Here is a 21,450-nt window from a genome sequence, read left to right on the forward strand (position 1 = left end):
GAGGCTTTTTGGCGAACAGGAGGAAAATGGGAGGAGGAAAATTCTCCTGCCTGCCATCCTTTCCTCAGTCTGTGCTGAGCTTGAGGAATGGATGACAGGCAGGAAAATCCCTCCCCCTCAATTTTCTTCCCATTCGCCAAAAAACATCCCACGAGCCTCCCAATAAGAGGGGAAAAGCAAAGGGGCTGGCCGCGAAGGTGCCGGCTTCAGGGAAGCGGCCCAACAAGTAGAAGCACTGCACCCAGAAAGAGAAGGGCAAAAGTGGTATTTGCGCTGCCCCAAGAGGCCAGTGGGCTGCAGCTGCAGCCGGACAATCCCCCCCCACCCGCGCTGCCACTCCTGCTGGCCACGCCCATTCCCCCAGGCTTATTTTCAGGGTAAGGGTAATATTAGGCCCATGCCCCAAAAAATAGGGTTGGGATTATTATTGGGGTGGTCGTGTTTTTGGAGGAACATGGTACCTTATGAGGAATTATGGTATAACTTTTCTTATCATTCAGTAAATGCAGAATTATTTACATACGAATCACCACTGACCTCAATCTACTAATTTTTTGATATCTTTTGTCCAATTGTCTCTGCTCAGTAAATCTGAACTATATATTGTTAGGCATTGATTTTACTGAAGGTAGGTATTAGATAAAGAAATTATAATGTCAGTTTGAAGAGTTTTGTTTTTTTTAAATTTGATTTATATGCTGCCTTTCTCCGGAGACTCAGGGCGGCTTACAATGCGCTAAGCAATAGCCTTCATACTTTTGTATATTTATACAAAGTCATCTTATTGCCCCCACAAACTGGGTCCTCAATTTACCTACCTTAGAAAGGATGGAAGGCTGAGTCAACTTTGAGCCTGGTGAGAGTCAAACTTGCAGTAATTGCAGGCAGCTGGTGTTAATAACAGGGTGCTTTACTACCACTGTACTATCAAGCCTCTTTGGTTTGAAAGTTTGAAAGACTAGCTGTGAATATGAACAAAGACAAGTAGGAGTCCCTGTTCAAATTACATCTTGGGGGTAAAGGAGGCAGTGTCAATATCCCTCCATCCTTACTGTGTTTGTAGACTGCCATTCTTACCTCCTGCTTCAGGCTGCTGCTGCTGCTGCTGCTGTGCTCGCTCTCCTTGGCCAGGTTGCTCATGGTGGGTGTGGGAGGGCAAAATGTGGATCCTCCTGAGAGGAGACCCAGCTTTGTAACCTAGGCATCCTCAGCGAGAGGATGGGAGACCATCAGAAGGCCACGGGGAGGGGATGGCGAAAAGGCAGCAAGTGCTGGTGCCCAAGTTCTAACACAGGACTTCCTTCAGACCCTCCTTCCCTCTCCTTCCTTCCTACTTTCCTTCCTTCCCTGCTTCTCATTCCTATCCCCTTCCTTCCTTGCTTCCTTCATGCTCAGGGAGGGACAAGGGGAGGGGGAGAAAATGGCAGCACTGCTGGTGACTCTGCCACCAGTGGCCGTGGCTTTTCCATTTGTGGTTGGTCCTGGTAAAAGGTAAGCACTTGCATGCTGCAAGGCTGGGACAGTACTGATCTACAACTTGGTGGTGGCCATCTGGGTCAGCCTTAGATCTGTGGGGTTGCCCTGGAGCCAGTAAGGCGCTGCCCCTGCCACTTCAGGCCTATCCCCTGGGTGTGCGCACAGGAAGTGATGAACGCACAGGAGCTGGAGTCCTGGGTGAAAGGGAAGCGCTCAGAACACAATCAGCCTGAGGGGCAAGACAGTCACCAGGCACACCCAGAGGGCGGGGCAGCAAATGCCCCCTCACTGCCTCCAGGGCAGCCCCACGGATCTAAGGCTGACCGTGTCCCAGCCCGGATGGCTGCCACCAAGTTGTGATATTTCAGTTTTTCCGTCTGATAAATTTACAGACATTTCTAAAATGCTCTTTGCGCTTTGTCATTACAGGGTACTGAATGTAGATTAATGAGGAGAAAATGAATCTAGAATCAGGCTGAAGCGTAACAAAATTGACAAAAGTGAAGGGGCTCTGAATATGTTCTGAAAGCACTGTAGATAATACTTATAATTGTAGTGAACATACACCCTTTGTTATAAAGGATAGCAATCCTTTAGATTTAATTATTTAATTATTTTGTTCTTGAATTTTCCTCTGTAAAACAAAGATAAAAAAATATTGCTATTTTTAATCAGTGGTGAAATCTAATATTTGTTACTACCGGTTCTGTGGGCGTGGCTTGGGGAGGGTAATGTGATGGTGGGCATGGCCAATTTTTTTTTTTTTTACTTTTAAAACCATTTTTTCTACAACCTCTTTGGCAAAGAGTGTCGTAAAAGACTCGGCATAGAAAGAGTTCCCATCTAGTGGCAGAGATGGAATGAGTGAGCCTACTAGTTGGCGTCCTGTTTAACAGACTCTAGAAATCTCGAGGGTTGCTGGATTTCGCGGCCTCTAGTAATGCGTTCCACCTTAGCCGGTGCCAGTCTTGCTTAGCTCTTGAAAGGGCTAGCTTTTATGCCTTCTTGGCCTCGAAATAAGCCGGGGGGGGGGTGTCAATGAACCTATTCATTTGTGGGCAGAATATATAAATCTCATATGGTTCCTGGCTTGTTTGCATTGTGAGTTAAACCAAGGGGCTCCCTTCCTCCGGGAAACTCTACCAGGGATAAGGGTGGGGGGCTGAAAAGAGGCTATAAGACCGCTTAGACACTCAGTGAAGGCGGTCAGTAGCACACCAGGTGTGGCCTTGGTGCCGGTTAAGGCTGACAAGGTATTGGTTGCTTCTTGATGATAAAAGCGTGTGTGGAAAAGGGCCAGAGACTTTGACCATTTCGGCAACATTGGGGAGCCTCTGGGATTAGAGTCTATTGAGACAACGTGAGCGGGATGGCCTTGAGGTCTATATAGCCGTGCAACCATAATGAGAGGAAGGTGGTCACTGAAAATCCTGTCGTCTACTTTGAAGGAAGAAATGTATGGCCAAAAGGCTCTCAAAACCAAAGTATAGTCTATTGTGCTGTTGCCATTTTTGGCTAAGTGGGTAAATTCCCCGGAGACATCCGGGGCACATCTGCCATTAAGGAGGAAGAGGTCTAGTTTGACTGTGAGGAGAGCTAGACAGGTCCCCGCTTTGTCAACTTTCCGATCCTTGGAAACTCTCCCTTTCAGGGTATCCAGGGGATGGTCATACCTGGCCGGGCCTGTCCATCAGCGAAAGGCAACTAGGGTTTCCCAAGTCCCCGCAATGCGGGCGTTTAGATCCCCCGCCAGAAGAACCAGAGAATGAGGCAATCTAAGTATGATGGTAACGAGAAAGTCTTCCAGACCGGCCCACAGTTCATCCAAGTCCCGGTGAGAGCCCCCGGGAGGAAGGTAGACATTAAACACCAGGAGCGAGAGCTTTCTGATGGATATCAAATTTGCCTGGGCATAAGGGGGAAGAGAGTCCACAAGAGCCACGTTTGCGTGCAAATCCAGGGAGATACCTGTTGCAAGGCTGCCCTTCGAACGACCACCAAGCAGTGAGGGATGGGCTGGCAGGGATATGATTTCAAAACCACATAGCGAAATGTCGTTGACCTCCGTTTCCTGAAATATGAGAATTTGAAAGTTTTTGAGGTAGTTCAAAAAGTCCGGGTCGGCATTTTTGGAAGCCCACCCTGCGATGTTTCAACTCATGATGGACCAAGGAAGAGTTGGAGAGTGGATCTTTGACTGTCATTTAGAAGCAGCAGGGGGCTGGTGGAGGGACCGGGGGACAGTTAGACCGAAAAAATCTGTTATCTTGCCTTGGTTTCCTTGCTTAGTTTTAGGATCATTATTAGTTCTTGGAGAATTCTGAAGGGAAGCCAGATTTGGACTGAGGTTGTCGTCCTGGTCTCGATAGTGGCTTGAATGTCGTACAGGTAGAACTGTCGGGGGAGACAACTGTATGGTGTTGTTGTCATCAAAAGAAATGCAGCCGTTATGTGATTTGGTGATGATGATAGACGGGGAAAGAGGGGGAGCCCGAGGGGTCTGAAAGATCAAACCAGCCAGTTGCGGGGACTGAGTGTGTGGCATTTCGGGAGGCGAGATTCTCGGAGCAGAAGGGGAATGTTGTGTTCTGAGCATGCTCAAGAGAATTGGCCCCTGTTGGGATCCTTTGTAATGTTGGATGTTTCTATTGGTTAAGCCGTCTGACAGTTGGTATAAAAGAGCTGTCAGGCTGAGTTCGAGGTTCTTCGTATTGTACTTCTTCTGAATTGTGTTAGAGCTGTAGCTGTTTTTTTGGCTGCTTACCAATATACACTTACCTACGTGCCTGGGAAGCATCTGGCCCATGCAGACGCTCTGAGTCCTTGCCCCGTGACCACCTTCTTATGTGACCCAGCACCTGCTTCGGCTGTGTTTTTGATTGACAGTTCTTCTTTTGCCTTAACTGCTGCTGACATTGCCCGCCACTCCCTCGTGACCCTGAACTCTCTCAAGTCCTGGACTGGGTTAAAAGGGGGTGGCCTTCGGGGAAATTGGGGTCCCTCTGGCAACCGTATGTTTCCAGGAAACTGGAATTATCAGCCCGAGGGGGTTGTTTACTCTGGGGTCACCGGGTGGTAGTCCCACAGCCACTTCGAAAGACCGTCCTTGTCTCACTACACGCCGGTCACCCCGGTATTGTCCGGATGAAAGCTATGGGAAGGAGTTACGTCTGGTGGTCCGGCCTAGATAAAAGCATCACAGATTGGGTGGCCTCTTGTCAGCATTGTCAGGAGTCACGACCACTGCCCCCTAAAGAAAAAGCCCATGAGTGGGAGGAACCTATGGGTCCGTGGTCCCGCATACATTTAGATTTTGCTGGCCCTTTCCATGGGCAGATATTCTTAGTGGTCGTAGATGCGTATTCGAAATGGGTGGAATTGGTGCTAATGCACTCCACCACATCTGACGCTGTCATAAGGGTTTTGCGCGCACTTTTTGCCACACATGGGTTGCCCGACCTTCTGGTGTCGGATAATGGTCCTCAACTGACGGCATCAGTGTTCGAGCTGTTCCTGGCAAGGCTGGGCATTCGGCATTGCCTCATCTCGCTTTACCACCCAGTGGCCAACGGCCTTGCACAAAGGGCTGTTCGCTCAGCAAAGGATGCACTTGGCTGTATAGGCCCGGGTGCGTGGCCGGAGCGTTTGGTTGAGTATATGATAGTGCAGCACACGACACCCTGCCCGGTCACGAACCGGAGCCCCGCAGAGTTACTTATGGGCCGGCGTCTACGGACCGTTTTGGATCACTTGCATCCTCTATATGCCCCTAGTAAACCTCTGGACTCCCATAGTACAACCAGACCCTTCGGGGTGGGGGATTCAGTTTATGCCAGGAATTATGGGGGTTCACCGTTGTGGATTCCCGGACGGGTGATAGATGTAACCGGGCCGTGTTCTTATAAAATAGATATGGGTCAAGGTAGAGTCTGGCGTCGGCACCAGGATCAAATCAGAGCTAGGAAGGTGCCGCCTACCGAGCTTAGTGAACAGATGGACAGGGGTATGGATAGGGTTGAGCCGGGGTTTGGGGACACCCATTCTTCCGATTGGAATAATGAACCGTGCAATCCAACACCTACCAGTAGCAGAGGGGCAGTTCGAGAATACTCACCCAGGGTACAGGAAGACAGTCCAGGGCCGGCGCATGTTGATCCAGTTGAAGATTGGTCTGTGGAAAGCTCTAGGGGTAGGAATGTCCCTGTCCAGCCAGAACACCTGCCTAGGGCGAGCCCGAGGCGCTCAGGGCGTCTCCGACATCGACCCACATACCTCGAGGATTATGCATGCACCATTCCAGGGGAAAGGGGTGTTGTGTTCTGAGCATGCTCAAGAGAATTGGCCCCTGTTGGGATCCTTTGTAATGTTGGATGTTCCTATTGGTTAAGCCATCTGACAGTTGGATAAAAGAGCTGTCAGGCTGAGTTCGAGGTTCTTCGTATTGTACTTCTTCTAAATTGTGTTAGAGCTGTAGCTGTGAGGTAAATAAATACTTACCGTTATAATCCACCTCTGTAATTCATCATCTGCTCGAGAACACACCAGGGAACAAGTGGTCAGAGATAAGGGGCCGAGTCCTGATAGGCCTTCAGAATCTGAGGTAGAGAGGGATTGATCTGGGAGTGCAACATTTCTAGTCCGGAGGTCGTCCTCCTGTTGTTGCTGGTCGCCAGCGGATTTGTGGAACTGGTAGTTAAAGCCCTCAAAAGGCTACCAGCTTCCGTGTGAAGATCCTTGCATTCTATCCCCGTCCGACGACAAGTGTCCACGTTGATCGGCTTCCTCCCAAGGGAGGATAGATGGGTATTTATAAAGCATCTCTGAGGGAAAGACTCCAAAGTGGGTCAGATGGTTGCAAAGCCACATAAAAGCGAGGGGGTCTTGGATGAGCTGAATTTGAGAATCAGGCGTTTGTGGTGGGATGTGCTAGGAAGCCATTCCACAGAAAGCAGCTCATTGTTCAGGATGTGAGAATTGGATAAGAGTCTCAATGTGTCTAATATGGTTTTACAGTTGGTCCAGTCTTGCTTGTTAAAGTGAGAGTGGGCCAGGTTCAGACATAGGTTGGCTGAGAGCAACTGGAGATTCACTAACAGCATCAGTCGTGGAGGGAGATGGCTATCCATTCGGGACGAGCCCAGTACATGTCTGTTGGTTCTACATGAATGTGATGCTGAGGCCGACTTACTAAGGGATTCCACTTTGCCCTCCAGCACTCCAACAGAGGATGTCAAAAGGGTAATAGAGTTGGCCAGACGGAGACAGAACTGTTGCAAAAGCTGGATATCCGAGGACTGAACTGAGTCGATAGGGGACGGCAAAGCAGTGAAACAGGGCAAGACAGAACTAGCATCTGATGGTGTCGGACAGTCCAGCAAAGAAGTGTGTTGCAGAGTGAAGCAGCCGGGGATTCCGATTCTTCCAAAGGAGAGGTGGGCAGAGACTCCAGAGATATTAAATTCTGGAAGAATTCGTCCAAGGAAGTAATTGATACGTTCGGATCTTGGTTCAATTTTATGGTGTCAGTCTTTCTGATCTTAGGCAAGGGGCCCATTGTGTTTTCAAGGGAGGTCTCCACACAGGGGTCCCTCGGGGACAAGGAACGGCGACGTTTGTGTGGACTCATATCAGGGCAGCCAGTTGATCTCTTGGTGGAGGATATTGGGTAGTAATAAGGCCCAAAGCAGGTTAACGTTTTGATAGTAGATTAAAACAATCCCTGGTTTATAGGGTCCCCCGGTTAGAAACAAATAATATGGGTAAAGCTTCAACAAAGGTCAGCCCATATACATCAAAGCAGTCAGAGCAGTTAAAGCAGCTCATAGGGAACATTTGCCGAGTTGTTCGCAAGCAGAATGTGTAATGAAGGCCAGGCAATTAGGCCTAACAAACAGAGATATCAGAAGAATTGCAAAACCGGGCTCGTTGTCAGAGTAAAATGGGAGTTGCCGGGAGAGAGTTGAAAAATTAACTGGTATGCAATTTTGCATTAAAACTCCCCTGCAAGAATCAGGGGGTAAAAGCTGAAAGCACAGTTAAAAAGAAACCGCAATAAAAGACGTAATAAAAACTTAAAAGCCGAGCGAGAGAAGCATATATCCTACCAGTCCTCCATCTTGGAAAGCCATTAACAGAGGGGTACAATCCTCTGGCAGGTGATTGAGAAGCAACCCAAATTTTCTGAAAAAAAGAAATTTTTTTCTGGGGTAAAATTGGGGGTGGGGTATGTTTTCCCTAACAACAAGAGAATAACAGAATTGGAAGGGACCTAGTAGGTCATCTAGTCCAACCCCCCACCCAAGCTGGAGACCCTACACCATTTCTGACAGATGGTAGTCCAGCCGCTCGCGCTTCAGGTCTTTGACTCCAAGGGACAGTATGGAGTCCTTCAGTCAGTTAGCTTGGCCGCCTGTTAGCAGAGAGAAGCACCTGGGGTCAGCCCTAGCTTTCCTGTCCATTGGAGCTAGAAATCTCAAATATGGCCGAGTGAACGTTTCTCTTGTAGCCAGCCCAGATGCTAGATAGGCCCTCTGCAAACTCTCGTCTCTCGAGGAGCGCTCCCTGAAGCAGCACAAGTAACTTCGGCCCCGAGAGACGAGAGATTGCAGAGGGCCGATCTAGTGTCCGCAGTGGCGAGCAAAGCTAGGGTTGACTCTGGCTGCCTCTCTCTGCTTAGTACTTCCCGGACGTGGTTTACCGCTCCAAGCCCCAAGCAGTAGGAGACAAGGGCTGCCTTGGCACCACCTACTGGCACAAATATACCGCGGTGAAGGTGGAATCTGATGCCGCACAAATGCAAGTAGCACTTCACTCCCATACCTTCCAGCCATCGCTACTGCCGCTTCGGCCCACTTGGGCCACCACCACCCCCCGCCGCAACAGCACCATTACCTCATTCCATTGCACCACCTGCAAAGTTGCACATTGCACATGCCACCGCCTATGGCGGAGATTTCCAGCCCCACCATGGGGAGCAGGCAGCTCCCCTGCAGGCTGGTGCATCCGGATGGAGGAGCTGCTTCAGGATGACCAAAGCGCCAGTCCTATCACAACTACAGCTCTAGAATATGGGACCGACTTTCCCACTGACGTCAGCAAGCCACCGTCTGCCTGTCTTCATTTCCTTCACTCAGATTGACTAAGCTTCTGGAGAGAAAGAAGTTTCCAGGCTGTTTCCCACTTTCTCTTGGGCCTCCCACCCAGAGGCCTCGCAGAAGCAGACAGGTAGGCCCGAAAGGCAGCTGAGCCTTCCCCCCACCCCCCCACCCCAGTGGTCTGCGGGATTTAAAATTATGAATTTGGTGGTCCTGATGCCCAAAAGGTACAAGACCCCTGATCCAAGGTCTTGGCTATTCCTGCCAACTTAGTATCATCTGCAATTTTGATAAGTTTCCCTTCTATTCCCTCATCTAAATTATTTATGAAGATATTGAAGAGTATTGGGCCTAAGACAGAACCTTGTTGTACCCCACTGCTTACTTCTCTCCATGTAGATGTAGTACCATTAAGGACTATGCATTGAGAACGGTTTGTCATCCAGTTACAAATCCATCTGATGGTCATGCTATCTATCTCACTTTTTTCTAGCTTACCAAGAGGTAGGTCGTGGTCTACCTTGTTGAATGCCTCGCTGAAATCTAAGTATACTATGTCCACAGCATTTCTCTGGTCTACTAATATAGTCACTGTCAAAGAATGAAATAAGTTTGGTTTGGCGTGATCTATTTTTAACAAACTGTGCTGACTTCTAGTTATTACGTTACTCATTTCTAGACATTCGCAGATGTTTTGTGATTTTTTTTTCCAGTGTCTTCCTGTGTATTGATGTTAGGGGGATTGGTCTGTAGTTTCCTTGGTCTCTTTTTTCCCCTTGTTTGAAGATGGGAACCACATCGGCTCTTTTCCAGTCCTCTGATAGTTCCCCAATGATCCAGGATTTCTGAAAGATATGGTACAGTGGTTCTGATATGACATCTGCCAGCTCCTTTAGAACTCCAGGATGTAATCTGTCAGGTCCCGGTGATTTATATTCATCAACATCAGACAGGTATTCTCTAACCATTTTTTTTTGTTTATTTTCACTTTTATTTCTAGTCTATCTTTTGCAGCTATGTTTTTGGTAGGTGGGGCCAAACTTTCTTTTTGCATGAAGACGGATGCAAAGACTGAGTTAAGCAGCTCTGCTTTCTCTGCTGCCTGTTACTTCCTTTGCTGTTTCCTTGATTTATTTTTCTTGTTATTTATAGGTTGAAAGAAGCTTTAACAATTCTCTTTGACTTTTGTTTCAAAACGTTGTTCATTCTGAGCCTTTGATTTCCTGGCTTCCTGATAAGACCACATATATTGGAGCCTTTAAGAGCAAGTTCTCTTCTGTAGGTTTCTCAACCCCGTCTGGCTTCTGCTGCTACTTTCGGTTTTCCTTCCCTCTCCTCCCACCCCCACCCCCCCTTCCCCCCTTTCCCCCCTCCTCCTCGCCTCTCCTCTCCCTCCCTTTCCGTTCAGCGAGCTTGTGCAGCTGTGGCGGGTGGGCTAAGTGGGTATATTGGAGGCATTATGCGGCTGTGAACAGATAGACAGCAACCCCACCCTTCCTCCTCCTCTCGCCCCTCGGAAGCCTTCCAACTCTCGAAGCCTGCCTGGTTCGGGGAAGGTCGGAGTCCCAGGGCGCTCCCGCCTCGCCAGTTCCAGAGCCCCCCCAGCGCTCCCTTCCTCGCACCCCCAAGACCCGGGATCTGCGCGGCTGTGGCTCTCTGCGCATCCACCAGCATCGGCGCTGGTCTCCTCTCGGCAGGTAAGGGCGGGTCGCTGGTTGCCGTCTAAAGCTTGCGCTTGCTCTCCGGTGTCCGTTGCTCGGGATTGGCGCTATGATTTTAAAGCTGCGTCAGATGTAATTTTCTTTCTTTCGTTTTGCTTGTTTTCAAGCTTTCCCTTCGCCACTATGGATAAACTGGCTAATGCAAACTCGCAGTTTGCTCTGGATCTTTTCCAAAAGTTGACGGAAGCCCACCCAACCGGCAACGTTTTCTTTTCTCCGCTCAGTGTATCGTCCGCCCTGGCCATGGTCGCCTTAGGGGCCCGCGGTAACACAGCCTCGGAACTCTTGAAGGTCAGCAGGTGTTTTTCTGACACGTTAGTATGGCTGCTAATATGAGGAAATGCGGCTCTTTTGTAAGGAGAGTGGAATTTTAAGTGCTGCGTATTGGAAAAACCGCCTCTAGTTTAGGGATGAATCATTGTCTTAAAATGTATTAAGTGAATCGCCAGCTTTAGTTAGGACTTCCAAAAAGTTAGTAAGAGACAGGATCAGTTTTACTACTGATCTGCTGAACAAACAATTTTCAAGAGACTAAGGGTGATAGATAGATGATAAAGATAGATAGATAAGTGATAGAGATAGTTAGGTAGCTACTGTCATCAGCTAGCCAGATGATGGAGGGACGGACGGACGGAAGGAGGGATGGAGGGAGAGACAGAGAAATGATGGAGAGAGAAGGTAGGTAGGTAGGTAGGTAGGTAGGTAGGTAGGTAGATAGATAGGTAGATAGGTAGATAGGTAGATAGGTAGATAGGTAGATAGGTAGATAGGTAGATAGATAGAAGGTAGGTAGCCACTTTTCTATCACTAAAGTTGGCCTATTGATCAGAGGTCCTTGGAATTGTATTTTTAACTGACAGGTTAGACTCTGAGAAAGTTTGAAAACTCTTGGTTTAGATTTTCCACACATAATCCAACCTGTATGGAATAAGGATGTAAGAACAAAATTGATATACAAAAACATACAAAGAAGTAATGTTCTCTTTTTTCGCCTTGGCTCAAGCAAACTCAGCATATAGACTCAAGTCATTGTCGGCTACGCTGAAATTTTCAAGCACCCAATTACAGTAGTAGGTTGTGATAAATGAAAGCAAAAGCTCCTTCCCAAAAAATGTTTAGCCTCTATGGGAAATTAATATTTTGGTCTCCAAATGACAGAGTGTCAGCCCCTTATACTAAATGTGCAAATGGGAAAGAAATAAACATTTTGATGCTCTCCGTTGCGTTCAAAGGAAACGTTGTCTACCCTCTTGCTATTCTTTATCAAAAAAACCATTTGTTATGAAAATCAGACTAATATTCAACTTTTTCCTTCTCCATATAAGTTTCTTTTGTGCTGTAGTCTACGTGGATTTTGTAGCTGATACCCTACAGTAATTTTGAATAAAGTCACCTGTTTAGTCACTTTCCAAAGACAGAATATATGGTAAACACATTCAGGCTTTGATAAATCCCTAATTTTTCCTCGTATATGTATAACCCATTGTATTAATCTTAGATACTGTATGCACCTCTTTTAAGATGAAACCTAAGTTTGCAGAGAGTGGTCCATTGTACTATTTGTTTATGTATGCTATCTACCTGCAAATCTGTAGATTTCTGAAATGTCTCCATTGTTCTTAGACAAAATTATTTTTGAACTAACCAGTTCTTATTGGTACTAAGTTAGGACTTATCTTTTCCATGCAGACATTTCATTTTGATGGAGTTGAAGATCTTCATTCAGTATTTCAGACTCTCAATGCTAAAATTAACCGGAGCAATGCACCCTATATTCTGAAACTTGCTAATAGATTGTATGGAGAAAAAACTTTCAACTTTTTGTCTGTAAGTAGATTGCTAAATAAATAAACATCAATAATTAATGGATGGCTTTATAGATCAATTTCAAATTTTATTAGCTTATTGCCGTGATGGCGAACCTATGGCACCGTGCCACAGGTGGCACGCAGTGCCCTTTCTGTGGGCACACGAGCTGTCGCCCCAGTTCAGCTCCACTGCGCTTGTGCTCGCGCCTCCCACTGGCCAGTTAGTCATTGGGTCTCTCCCATGCATGCGTGAGGGGTAGGGCATGTGCAGGGGACCAGGCGTGCATGTGGAGGGGGGCATGTACGCATTGCATTTTGTGGGTCCAGCCGCACTTTGGGCACTCAGTCCGGAAACGGTTAGCCACCACTGGCTTATGATACTCATCAATACAGTTATCCTTTGTTTTAAGTGAATCCTTAATTTCTCTTAATTAGGTCTGCTATGGTCCGCCCAGCCCAAAGACAATACAATGAGATCCACTCATATCCAGTCATTCATTTTCTTACACCTAATGGACAGAATCTAGCCAAATGAAGGTTATAACCATCTAACCTATTCTATCCTGAGAGATTCCAGGGTGTGGCTTCCCTGAACCTCTTCCCCCACCCCCCTCCATTTTGGGACTGCACAACCTCTTAATCTGGGTGTCTCTCTCTCTGGGAAAATTTCAGTGGTGAAATCCAAATTTTTTTACTACCAGTTCTGTGGCCATGGTGGGTATGACTTGGCGGGCATGGCAGGGGAAGGACACTGCAAAATCTCCATTCCCACCCCACTTTAGGGGAAGGATACTGCAAAATCCGCATTCCCTCGCCACTCCTGGGGGAAGGATATTGCAAAATCTCCATTTCCACCCCACTCTGGGGCCAGCCAGAGGTGGTATTTGCCGGTTTTCCGAACTGCTCAAAATTTCCACTACCGGTTCTCCAGAATCTGTAAGAACCTGCTGGATTTCACCCCTAGAAAATTAGGTATTTTGTTAAAATTTCCCCACCTCACCTCTCACTGCTTCTCCAGATACACATTCCATCACAGCTTTGAAATATGCAGTTTTATAGGTTCATTGAATCTCTAATTGATTGTGGATGATTTTATTCATTCATTCATTCATTCATTCATTTGTTAAATGAAAATGCTTCTCTTGTTGCTATCCATAATAATTCTATTTATTTTATAATGTTATAATTTATTTTAGCATTTATAAATATTATATATCCCATTTTACTAGGATTTCTTGACTAGCACCCAGAATTTGTATGGAGCTGAATTATCCACAGTGGATTTCTCAAATGCTCCAGACAAGGCAAAAAAGGAAATTAACCAATGGGTTGAACAGCAAACTGAAGGTGGGATTTTTTTTTTTAAATAACAACTATAGTTTTATCTTTTCTTGGGTCTACATGATAATCAAACCCTTACTTTTATTTGCCATAACGCTGCCATAAAAGAATTGATAAAAGAGAAAGAAAATAATAGTTTGGAACACTTAATCTTACAGAATGGGTTCTTTTTGTATACTGTTTAATAAGAGATCCAGTTAGCAAGTTGAGAATAATTGCTGAGCAGAAATGTACATTTAACAAAATAAGAATAGAAAAGTGCATTTTCTATTAGTCTCATTGATCTGGTGATATTATTTAGGCTTCAATTCCTGGCACAGCTAATTAACAGTGAAATTTCTCCATCAAGGTAAAATCCCAGAGTTGTTATCTGAAGGATCAATCAATCTAATGACTAAATTGATTTTGGTGAATGCTGTCTACTTTAAAGGCAACTGGGCAAAGGAATTTAAAGAAAAAAATACTGAAGACAAGCCTTTTAGATTAAATAAGGTAAAGGATTATTATTTTGGTCTATCTTCTGTAACAACAGCTTGTTGTTTAGGCAGGTGTAGCAATAAGCAATTGTATGAAGCATCATCAAGCTCTTATGATAGCGCTGAAAACATAATTCTAATTTATCTGTAGTCATGTTTTTGAAGCCTTATGTCAGTTCCTTTGAGCCTAATCTCTAGTTACAAATCTCAGCTTTCCCATAAGTTAAACCTAGTTCCATTCTGAAATACTTTACTGAAATTAGTGGGTCACCTGTCTATTTGCTCTAATACACAAAGGAAAGCAATAAAGCAGTTTTTATTTATTTTAATACTATAGGTAGGTTTTTCCCTTGATTTATTTTATAAATTGGTTAGATGTTCTGTTTATCCTTACCTGGAAATGAATTTCATTTAGTTTAAAAGAGTTGTATGATTCCAAAGAACAGCTATATATTAATACAGTTTTGCAAAGATCCACTTCCCAGAACTAGTTCTATCAACTTCAGCATATACATACAGAATCTTTATTTCTTTGTTGTTTGATAGACTCCTCACTGTAATATTCTTAATATAATGCAGAGAGAAAAGAAGAATGTGAAGATGATGTTTATGAAAGAGAAGCTTCCCATTGGTTATATCCCCGAATGCAAGTGTTGTGTGCTGGAACTGCCATACAAGGGAAAGGATCTTAGCATGATCATCCTTTTGCCTGACAACATTGAAGATAATTCCACAGGCCTAGAACAGGTGATTCTATTGTTTCCTGCTATTGCTATAAAATTATTGTCCTAAACAAAATTATTCTAAATATTACATGAATACTTGGTAGGACACCCATACACATAGACAAAGTTGTGGTTTATGTGATGCCTTGAGTGGCTCCACATATATCAGTTGGATTCTGAAGAGAGGCTGCCTTATTTTGGGGATCTCCAGAAAATATTTAAGAGTTTTCTTCATTTTTGTACCAGACACTATGAATCCCTAACCATCTCAGGAGAAAGAGCTGAAAACAGATTAGATCTGAATTAGATTTAAATAGTATCTTAAATAGTAAACAGTAAGGTATCTATACAATAGACGCTTTTTATGTTATGTTTGGACAGGACAACCACGGTTTTGCTTGAAAATACTTTTTAAAAAAATCTATGTTTACTTCTAATAATGTTTATGCTATAAACTCTGCGTTAATTTTTTCCCATCTGAACATCTGTTAAAGCTGCAAATAGTTTAGCATGAGGCACCAACCCTTTTGCAGTTAGTTCACTGCCATATTTTTATTGTTTCCCATAGAGAAAGATTATGTCTGGGATAGAGAAATTTGCTCTCTGACTCTGCAAATTCATTCATACTGAAGTGAGAGATGTTCTGTTTTTCAGCAAGGAGTTTCTTTGTGCTGAAATGGAAATATTGTGGCACAATGATGCAAATGATTACTTCTCTTTCTCTGCCTTTTTAGCTGGAGAAGCAGCTTACTTTGGAAAAACTGCAAGAATGGACCCAGCCAAAGAATATGAATTCTGGCGTGGATGTCAATGTACATCTACCTAAATTTCAGCTGGAAGAAAAATATGATCTTGAACCTTACTTTGCAGCATTGGGGCTAGTAGATGTGTTTGACAGTGGCAAAGCTGATTTGTCTGGAATGTCAGGAGCTCAGGATCTCCATGTGTCTAAAATTGTTCACAAGTCCTTTCTAGAAGTAAATGAAGCGGGCACTGAAGCAGCAGCAGCTACTGCTGCTATATATGTACCTTGTTGTCTGGTCATGGGGAAGGATTTTAATGCTGATCATCCTTTCCTATTTTTTATCCGTCATAATCCAACAAACACTATATTTTTCCTTGGTAGATTTGCCTCTCCATAAAGAGTATCGTAAATCATAAAACCAGCTTCCAGCCTCCTATAATATACACATTTCTCTGCGTGCTTGGGAGAATTGCCATGAACAAGTTGAGTTCCTCCAGATATTTTCCATCTTCAATTTTCTTGAACTCCTGAGTCTTTTAACAGGTTTTATGTGACACTTCGGTCTAAAGGGTAGCCATCTCTAATCTAGGACATTCAGGTGTGTTTGACTGCAGTTCCTTTAATTTCCAGCTAACTAGGAATTTTGGGGATTGTAGTTTGAGCTGTTTGGAAGCCATCAAGCAAAGGTATTTGTAAAACGAATAACACATGAATTACTGAAATAAAGTTGACTTTCATTCAATATAATGTAAGAGCCTTTGGTCCAGACTCCTTTGTCCTTGAAAATCATCGATAATATAGAATTCAGATAGTGACGTCTTTTTTGTTCTTGGAAATGCAAAGCCATTTGGCACGTGCCTTAGTAAGTACTGTGTTTCTCAAAAAATAAGACCGAGTCTTATTTTCTTTTAGACTTGAAAATGAACACTTGGGCTTATTTTCAAGGCAGTCTTACTTTTTTTGAGGTGCAGAAGGCCAGACTCTGAGCTGGATGCTCCATGGATCAATGGTGGGTTGCCCCCGGTTCGCACCGGTTCTATAGAACCAGTAGTAAAACCGGCAGGAGGCTCCGCCCACCAACCCTGATGTCATCAAAATGCTTCTGCACATGCGCAGAAGAGCACACACGGCCCCATTGCAAACCGGTAGTAAAGGTAAGTAGAACCCACCTCTGCTGTGGATACACCGTTGTCTCCATTCCAAACCTTCAGTGTTCGGAATGGAGGCTTTTTGGCGAACAGGAGGAAAATGGGAGGAGGAAAATTCTTCTGCCTGCCATCCTTTCCTCAGTATGTGCTGAGCTTGAGAAATGGATGACAGGGAAGAAATTCCCCCCTAATTTTCCTCCTGTTCACCAAAAAGCCATCATTCCGAACACTGAAGGTTCGGAGTGGCGGCTTTTTGGCGAATAGGAAGAAAATGGGGGGATTTTCGTGCCTGGCATCCTTTCCTCAGTCTGTGCTGAGCTTGAGGAATGGATGACAGGCAGGAAAATCCCTCCCCCCCAATTTTCTTCCCATTCGCCAAAAAGCATCCCACGAGCCTCCCAATAAGAGGGGAAAAGCTAAGGGGCTGGCCGCGAAGGTGCCGGTTTCGGGGAAGCGGCCCAACAAGTAGAAGCACTGCACCCAGAAAGAGAAGGGCAAAAGTGGTATTTGCGCTGCCCCAGGGGGCCAGTGGGCTGCAGCTGCAGCCGGACAATCCCCCACCCCACCCGCGCCGCCACTCCTGCTGGCCACGCTCATTCCCCCAGGCTTATTTTCAGGGTAAGGGTAATATTAGGCCCCTGCCCCAAAAAATAGGGTTGGGATTATTATTGGGGTGGGTCGTGTTTTTGGAGGAACATGGTACCTTATGAGGAATTATGGTATAACTTTTCTTATCATTCAGTAAATGCAGAATTGTTTACATACGAATCACCACTGACCTCAATCTACTAATTTTTTGATATTTTTTGTCCAATTGTCTCTGCTCAGTAAATCTGAACTATATATTGTTAGGCATTGATTTTATTGAAGGTAGGTATTAGATAAAGAAATTGTAATGTCAGTTTGAAGAGTTTTTTTTTTTTAAATTTGATTTATATGCTGCCTTTCTCCGGAGACTCAGGGCGGCTTACAATGCGCTAAGCAATAGCCTTCATACTTTTGTATATTTATACAAAGTCAGCTTATTGCCCCCACAAACTGGGTCCTCAATTTACCTACCTTAGAAAGGATGGAAGGCTGAGTCAACCTTGAGCCTGGTGAGAGTCAAACTTGCAGTAATTGCAGGCAGCTGGTGTTAATAACAGGGTGCTTTACTACCACTGTACTACCAAGCCTCTTTTGTTTGAAAGTTTGAAAGACTAGCTGTGAATATGAACAAACACAAGTAGGAGTCCCTGTTCAAATTACATCTTGGGGGTAAAGGAGGCAGTGTCAATATCCCTCCATCCTTACTGTGTTTGTAGACTGCCATTCTTACCTCCTGCTTCAGGCTGCTGTTGCTGCTGTGCTCGCTCTCCTTGGCCAGGTTGCTCATGGTGGGTGTGGGAGGGCAAAATGTGGATCAGAAGGAGGCCCATTCCCTCTCCCTGAGAGGAGACCCAGCTTTGTAACCTAGGCATCCTCAGCGAGAGGATGGGAGACCATCAGAAGGCCACGGGGAGGGGATGGCGAAAAGGCAGCAAGTGCTGGTGCCCAAGTTCTAACACAGGACTTCCTTCAGACCCTCCTTCCCTCTCCTTCCTTCCTACTTTCCTTCCTTCCCTGCTTCTCGTTCCTATCCCCTTCCTTCCTTGCTTCCTTCATGCTCAGGGAGGGACAAGGGGAGGGGGAGAAAACGGCAGCACTGCTGGTGACTCTGCCACCAGTGGCCGTGGCTTTTCCATTTCTGGTTGGTCCTGGTAAAAGGTAAGCACTTGCATGCTGCAAGGCTGGGACAGTACTGATCTACAACTTGGTGGTGGCCATCTGGGCTGGAATGGGTCAGCCTTAGATCCGTGGGGTTGCCCTGGAGCCAGTGAGGCGCTGCCCCTGCCACTTCAGGCCTATCCCCTGGGTGTGCGCACAGGAAGTGATGAACGCACAGGGGCTGGAGTCCTGGGTGAAAGGGAAGCGCTCAGAACACAATCAGCCTGAGGGGCAAGACAGTCACCAGGCACACCCAGAGGGCGGGGCAGCAAATGCCCCCTCACTGGCTCCAGGGCAGCCCCACGGATCTAAGGCTGACCGTGTCCCAGCCCGGATGGCTGCCACCAAGTTGTGATATTTCAGTTTTTCCGCCTGATAAATTTACAGACATTTCTAAAATGCTCTTTGCGCTTTGTCATTACAGGGTACTGAATGTAGATTAATGAGGAGAAAATGAATCTAGAATCAGGCTGAAGCGTAACAAAATTGACAAAAGTGAAGGGGCTCTGAATATGTTCTGAAAGCACTGTAGATAATACTTATAATTGTAGTGAACATACACCCTTTGTTATAAAGGATAGCAATCCTTTAGATTTAATTATTTAATTATTTTGTTCTTGAATTTTCCTCTGTAAAACAAAGATATAAAAAAATATTGCTATTTTTAATCAGTGGTGAAATCTAATATTTGTTACTACCGGTTCTGTGGGCGTGGCTTGGGGAGGGTAATGTGATGGTGGGCGTGGCCAATTTTTTTTTTTTTTACTTTTAAAAACATTTTTTCTACAACCTCTTAGGCAAAGAGTTGTAAAAAATACTTTCAAAAGCTCTGACGATCCCAGCTCAGTTGCCTGATCAGCAGAGGCTTTTTTTTTTACTTTTAAAAGCATTTTTTGGCCAAAGAGGTTGTCGAAAAAATGCTTTTAAAACTAAAAAAAAAGCCTCTGATGATTGTGCGGCTCAGCTGGGCATGTGGGGGGGCAGGGATTTTTGGTACCGGTTCTTCGAATCACCCGCCTCCATCGCTACCGGATCGGCCGATCCGGTCTGAACTGGGAGCATTTCACACCCGTTTTTAATCCTTGTGAACTTCCTTCAGATTTGCCCCTTTTTTCTGTTTGCCCTTTTATTTTTTCCAATAAATAAAGTGATTACTGTATTTACATTCCATTTCTCTGGCAGGTGGTTGAGAAGCAACCCAAATTTTCTGAAAATATACTGGGGGTGGGGTATGTTTTCCCTAACAACAAGAGAATAACAGAATTGGAAGGCACCTAGTAGGTCATCTAGTCCAACCCCCCACCCAAGCTGGAGACCCTACACCATTTCTGGCAGATGGTAGTCCAGCCGCTCGCGCTTCAGCGCTTTGACTCCCAGGGACAGTATGGAGTCCTTCAGTCAGTTAGCTTGGCCGCCTGTTAGCACAGAGAAGCACCTGGGGTCAACCCTAGCTTTCCTGTCCATTGGAGCTAGAAATCTCAAATGTGGCCGAGTGAACGTTTCTCTTGTAGCCAGCCCAGGTGCTAGATCGGCCCTCTGCAAACTCTCGTCTCTCGAGGAGCGCTCCCTGAAGCAGCACAAGTAACTTCGGCCAGGCTGTTCGAGAGACGAGAGTTTGCAGAGGGCCGATCTAGTGTCTGCAATGGCCAGCAAAGCTAAGGTTGACTCTGGCTGCCTCTCTCTGCTTAGTACTTCCCAGACGCGGTTCATCACTCCAAGCCCCAAGCAGGAGGAGACAAGGGCTGCCTTGGCACCACCAGCTGGCGCAAATATACCACGGTGAAGGTGGAATCTGATGCCGCACAAATGCAAGTAGCGCTTCACTCCCATACCTTCCAGCCATCGCTACTGCCGCTTCGGCCCACTTGGGCCACCACCACCCCCTGCCGCAACAGCACCATTACCTCGTTCCATTGCACCACCTGCAAAGTTGCACATTGCACATGCCACCGCCTTTGGCGGAGATTTCCAGCCCCACCATGGGGAGCAGGCAGCTCCCCTGAAGGCCGGTGCATCCGGATGGAGGAGCTGCTTCAGGATGACCAAAGCGCCAGTCCTGTCACGACTACAGCTCTAGAATATGGGACCGACTTTCCCACCAACGTCAGCAAGCCACCGTCTGCCTGTCTTCATTTTCCTTCACTCAGATTGACTAAGCTTCTGGAGAGGAAGAAGTTTCCAGGCTGTGTGCTTGGACCAGGCACTTTCTCTTGGGCCTCCCACCCAGAGGCCTCGCAGAAGCAGACTGGCCCGAAAGGCAGCTGAGCCTTCCCCACCCCCCACCCCCCGTGGTCTGCGGGATTTAAAATTATCAATTTGGTGGTCCCTGAGGTCCAAAAGGTAGGAGACCCCTGATCTAGGATCTTGGCTATTCCTGCCAACTTAGTATCATCTGCAATTTTGATAAGTTCCCCTTCTATTCCCTCATCTAAATTATTTATGAAGATATTGAAGAGTATTGGGCCTAAGACAGAACCTTGTTGTACCCCACTGCTTACTTCCCTCCATGTAGATGTAGTACCATTAAGGACTATGCATTGAGGATGGTTTGTCATCTGTTACAAATCCATCTGATGGTCATGCTATCTATCTCACTTTTTTCTAGCTTAAGAAGAAGTAGGTTGTGGTCTACCTTGTTGAATGCCTTGCTGAAGTCTTAAGTATACTATGTCCACAACATTTCTCTGGTCTACTAATTTAGTCACTTTGTCAAAGAATGAAATAAGATTGGTTTGGCGTGATCTATTTTTAACAAACTGTGCTGACTTCTACTTATTACTTTACTGATTTCTAGATGTTCGCAGATGTTTTTTGATTATTTTTTTCCAGTGTCTTCCTGTATATTGATGTTAGGGGGATTGGTCTGTAGTTTCCTTGGTCTCTTTTTTCCCCTTGTTTGAAGATGGGAACCATATCGGCTCTTTTCCAGTACTCTGATAGTTCCCCAATGATCCAGGATTTCTGAAAGATATGGTACAGTGGTTATGATATGACATCTGCCAGCTCCTTTAGAACTCCAGGATGTAATCTGTCAGGTCCCAGTGATTTATATTCATTCAACATCAGACAGGTGTTCTCTAACCGTTTTTTTTTAATTTCTTTTCACTTTTATTTCTAGTCTATCTTTTGCAGCTATGTTTTTGGTAGGTGGGGCCAAACTTTCTTTTTGC

General features: G+C 45.6%; 1 protein-coding gene across 1 annotated transcript; it reads left to right on the top strand.

The window, feature by feature from the left end:
• Nucleotides 1-9,966: 9,966 nt before the first annotated feature.
• LOC148114854 (leukocyte elastase inhibitor-like) lies at nt 9,967-16,138 on the top strand. Its single transcript, XM_087890281.1, has 7 exons — nt 9,967-10,267; nt 10,399-10,582; nt 11,981-12,118; nt 13,329-13,446; nt 13,790-13,932; nt 14,496-14,663; nt 15,376-16,138. The coding sequence occupies exons 2-7, from the start codon at nt 10,415-10,417 to the stop codon at nt 15,781-15,783; spliced, it is 1,143 nt and encodes a 380-aa protein (XP_087746407.1). The 5' UTR covers nt 9,967-10,267; nt 10,399-10,414; the 3' UTR covers nt 15,784-16,138.
• The last annotated feature ends 5,312 nt before the right edge of the window (nt 16,139-21,450 follow it).

This window comes from Pantherophis guttatus, chromosome 3, assembly GCF_059756535.1.
Source record: "Pantherophis guttatus breed Tessera chromosome 3, ASM5975653v1, whole genome shotgun sequence".
Taxonomy (NCBI): domain Eukaryota; kingdom Metazoa; phylum Chordata; class Lepidosauria; order Squamata; family Colubridae; genus Pantherophis; species Pantherophis guttatus.

What these genes read in the sequence shown, in the direction of transcription:
- LOC148114854 (XM_087890281.1), top strand. Translation starts at nt 10,415, where the DNA reads ATGGATAAACTGGCTAATGCAAACTCGCAGTTTGCTCTGGATCTTTTC. An exon ending in AAACTTTCAACTTTTTGTCT is followed by an intron (nt 12,119 to 13,328) that starts GTAAGTAGATTG and finishes CCATTTTACTAG; the next exon opens with GATTTCTTGACTAGCACCCA. An exon ending in AGCCTTTTAGATTAAATAAG is followed by an intron (nt 13,933 to 14,495) that starts GTAAAGGATTAT and finishes AATATAATGCAG; the next exon opens with AGAGAAAAGAAGAATGTGAA.